The following is a 4,223-nucleotide window of genomic DNA, read 5'->3' as shown; positions in this document are numbered from 1 at the left end:
TGCTTACGTCCAACAGGAATCCTACCTTCACAGAGTTTGGCTCTGTGACCAGCCACCCTCCTTGCTGAGCTGGGAAGCAGTGCCTGGAGTGTGGCCAGTAGCTATAACAGGAAGCTGGGAAGAAAAAAGAATGTGTCATCCCCAGTCCTTGCAGCCCTGCCTAATAGCTCTCACTGTGCACTCACAGCTGTGCAGACTGAAACCTTGCCTCACTTCACTGACTGAAAGGTAGTGATTGGATTTTACTCCATGATGGTACAAGTCATTTTCATGGGAGTCCACCTCTCCCCACCCCTAGGTGGGAGGCTCCAGGGTCTATCTAGTTAACTCTCAGCCTAGACAGCATTACCAACTGTGCCCTAAATATAGCTCTGGGAATCCTACCACCTCGAACCAGAAAGACAGATAGATCCATTCTCTAACCCTAAGCCTAGCTCAAACTGTCCCCATTAGTCCCCACCTGAGCAGCCTGACCTCGGGTACTAATTTGGAGAGGCCCAAAATACGATTGCTAAGCTGAGATGAGAGATCCCTATCTGCCGTATGCTCCACTGGAGCAAGAGACACCTTCCCAGCCAGTCTCCTGACTTCAATGCTATGAGCCCACCCCCAACCCCAGGGCTGGGGGTCCCATGGTCTATCCCACTAACTCTGAGCCTGGACTGCATTACCTACCGGTGTCCTAAACATAGCTTTGGGATGGTTACAAACAGGGCTCAGTATAATGAAGCTGGACCATATTTTAATAAATTTAAATATTAATTTAGTATCGGGCCCCCTTTGCCAGAGATAATGATAATAATAATTATTATTATTTTTACCATTTTTGGGCCCCCTTCCTGTCTGGTCCCTGGGCAGCCATCCAGTTTGCCCATGCCTGTGTCCGGCCCTGAGGGCAGGGGCATGCACCTGCCAGCCTTGCTGGACTCTTCTGCCTGTCCGACCCCCGCGCTCTTTCCTGCCCAGGGCAGGGGTCGGACTCGATGACCTACTGAGGTCCCTTCTGACCCCAGCATCTGTGAATGTACGAGGAGGCAGTAATACTGGAAGCCAGCAGATGGCACCCACTGCATTTTGAAAAGCTCCTGCTGCTCCCAGCTCGTTGTTTTGGCCTCTGTAGCAGAGCTGCGCAGACCAGGAAGTGTCTTTGCAGCCGGGAGCAGGGGCTGGGGCCTGCAGGTAGGTATTCCCCACTACATCCCTCCCTTCCCCCTGGCACAATGCATCTGGCCACCTCTGGATCCCACTGGCTTTTGGGGGTTGCAGCGAGGCTGGCATCTGTGCTCGAGTCCCACCGACCTGGGAGCTTGTCAGCACTGTACAACAGGAGCAGGGCAGCCCTGCTGCCCAGAGACCTGCTGAATCCCGGCAGGGGCCACCAGCTGCCCTGCTCGGCAGGCCTGCCCGAGGAGTGGGCCCGGAGGTCCCCAGGGGCTTTCCCTCCCCTTCACAGAATACCCTGGAGGCTTCGGTAAATGGCTGTGGGCTCAAGACCTGTGCCCTGACACCTGTTTGCAGCATGGTACGGTTGTGCTTTTCCAACATGCTTGGGGCTCAGTGCCAGCCCGCTTCCAAAGTCCTGGGGTGCAGCAAGAAGGGAAACGTCCTTAGTGTCACACCCTCTGCTGGCAGCCCGGTAGATGCTCTGTCTGGCTGGCCCTGTCACACACATGCACACATACATGTGTCACCTACAGAGCCGCCCAGGCTCTGCATCCAGTGCCTGTTCCCTCTGGCACCTCCCTAGTAGTTGAGATCAGGGCTGATGCGGGAGCTGGCAGTCCCTTCATGTACTTGGCCAAGAGCAGGCTGCTCTCAGCATAGAGATGAGAATCTAACCCTTGTCCCTTGTTCTGTCAGGGTTCAGCGCAGGTGATCTCTAGAGGCATGTTGCAAAGCAAGGTCGATAGTCACTCAGGCTTTCCCTGAGCAGGGATGGGCTCTGCTTCTGTGAGCTGGGCCGTGGTTTTGGGCCCAGTACTTCAATGAGTTCCAGGCAGGGATCCCCATAGCTGACTTCCCCCCTGCACACCCCAGTTCCTTACACTTTGGTGCGTGACTTCGGCAAGTTGCTCAGCAGCAGTGCTGAATTAAAACTGAGAGCTCTTATGTAATTCCCTGGACAGTAATGGCCCAGGATCCTCACTCTGGCATTTGTTCTGCTCAGAGAGATTAAAGTGATTCAGTCAAGGTTGCAGGGACTCAGAGGCTAGAAACGTTGCAGAGCTCAGGAATACTGTCACCGAGTGCCCTGCTCGGACCAGCTGCCACCTTCCCCAGCATTACCAGAGAAAGCCCCAGAAGATGCTGATGCTCCAGGATCTGGGGAGAAGCTACGGCAACTGATTGCTCACTGCAGTCACAGCTGTGTGGTAACTCCTCCTATACAAGATCAAGGCCCTGAGGGAAGCAGGAGACTTGAGAGTGGAGTTTGGGCCCTGCGATTTCTGATTTGCATTTCTCACCATCATGTGTTTGTCTTCTAGGAGTCCTACTCAGCCTGCTAAGAGTGAGAAAGCGAGTCTTAGTCCCAGCCTGACTTGCTGGACAAGCAGCACTGTGATAAGCCTCCATCAGAGAAAGGGGACATTGGGAAGTCATCTCTTTGCACGCTCCTAGAGAACCAGCCCTTCCACGCACGTGGCTCTCCCAGAGCTGCGTGAGGGGATCTCAGCTCAAGCTGCCAGGGTTTGTTGGAAGAATGGGCTGTGCTCAGATGGAAGTGAACCCTACGAGACACTGGCAGAAGGTGCTGTATGAGAGGCAGCCTTTCCCAGATAACTACGTGGACCAGCGTTTCCTGGAGGAGTTGCGGAAGAATATCCATGCCCGGCAGTACCAGTACTGGGCAGTGGTGTTCGAGTCTGGGGCGGTAGTACAGCAGCTGTGCAGCGTCTGTGTCTTCATTGTCATCTGGTGGTACATGGACGATGGGCTGCTGAGCCCACAGTGGCTGTTTGGGGCAGGCCTGATCTCTTCTCTGATTGGCTACATCCTGTTTGATGCAATCGATGCAGGGGCAGGGAGGAAGGAGAATAGGCGGACACGGTGGGCGGACCTGAAGAGCACCCTGGTGTTTGTAGCCTTCACCTACGGCTTCTCCCCGGTGCTGAAGACTCTGACAGAGTCAATCAGCACAGACACCATTTACGCCATGTCTGTCTTCATGCTCCTCGGCCATCTGATCTTCTTTGACTATGGGGCCAATGCAGCCATTGTCTCCAGCACACTGTCCCTGAACATGGCCATCTTTGCTTCTGTGTGCCTGGCCTCCCGGCTGCCCCGTTCCCTGCATGCCTTTGTCATGGTCACCTTTGCCATCCAGATCTTTGCCCTGTGGCCCATGCTGCAGAAGAAGCTGAAGGCGCAGACACCCCGCTGCTATATAACGGTCACTGTGGTCTTTGCCTTGTCTGCGCTGGCTGGGTTGCTGACCATCTCCAGTGTTGGTGCTGTTCTCTTCACCCTCCTGCTGGTCTCCATTTCCTGCCTGTGCCCTTACTACCTTATCAGGCTGCAGTTGTTCAAAGACAACATCCATGGACCTTGGGATGAAGCTGAAATTAAAGAAGACCTCTCCAGGTTCCTCATGTAGGCTCATCCTTGGTGCTCAGAAGGCAGACTTTGCTGTTTGGAAGGACAGGCAGGACACCACAGCTGCCACCAACACGACAGACTTTGGCCTTGGAGACATCTTGAGTGATGAAATTTCAGGAAAAAGGGTGGGTGACGTATACCCTTATAACAAAGTGTCATGTAGGTCAGAATAAAAGAAATTGCTTTGTGCTGATAACTTTTGTCCAAGATCCTGTTGAAAATACATGTATCACACTTGTTATTACTAGCTCAGTTGTAGCGCTCAGTAGTAATGAGGGGACCACTGGTGTTGAGAGGAGTCCAGGCCAACATTTTAACTACCATGTAATCTCACCCCCCTCAGACCACGTCTACCGTCTACCACTACTACCATGGCAGGGAGCTCAAAACCAGTCAATGGCCACCACTTCCTTATCTATGCCAAGGCTGCTGTGGCTGCTGCTGGCAGAGTTAAACTATTGGTGTGCCCGTCCTCAGTTGGAAGGGATAGTGAGGCAGGAGCCAGTGCTGTGAGAGGGACACTGGTGATTTGAGCGCGGGTCCCTCTTTTCTCTAGAGAGTCAATTGCACGCCAATGCTCTTAACTATTTACAGTTTATTGAATTATAATATACATATTATTTTTT

General features: G+C 53.2%; 1 protein-coding gene across 1 annotated transcript; it reads left to right on the top strand.

Moving 5' to 3' along the window:
- Positions 1–1,109: 1,109 nt before the first annotated feature.
- On the top strand, positions 1,110–3,785 carry PIGC (phosphatidylinositol glycan anchor biosynthesis class C). Its single transcript, XM_006033250.3, has 2 exons — positions 1,110–1,179; positions 2,487–3,785. Exon 2 carries the CDS (start codon positions 2,702–2,704, stop codon positions 3,593–3,595), a length of 894 nt encoding a protein of 297 aa, XP_006033312.1. The 5' UTR covers positions 1,110–1,179; positions 2,487–2,701; the 3' UTR covers positions 3,596–3,785.
- The last annotated feature ends 438 nt before the right edge of the window (positions 3,786–4,223 follow it).

Source organism: Alligator sinensis, unplaced genomic scaffold (assembly GCF_000455745.1).
Source record: "Alligator sinensis unplaced genomic scaffold, ASM45574v1 scaffold899_1, whole genome shotgun sequence".
Classification (NCBI taxonomy): Eukaryota; Metazoa; Chordata; order Crocodylia; family Alligatoridae; genus Alligator; species Alligator sinensis.
Note: the sequence above shows the minus strand (reverse complement) of the source record. Positions and strands in the feature narration are given on the sequence as shown.

What these genes read in the sequence shown, in the direction of transcription:
- PIGC (XM_006033250.3), top strand. Translation starts at nt 2,702, where the DNA reads ATGGGCTGTGCTCAGATGGAAGTGAACCCTACGAGACACTGGCAGAAG.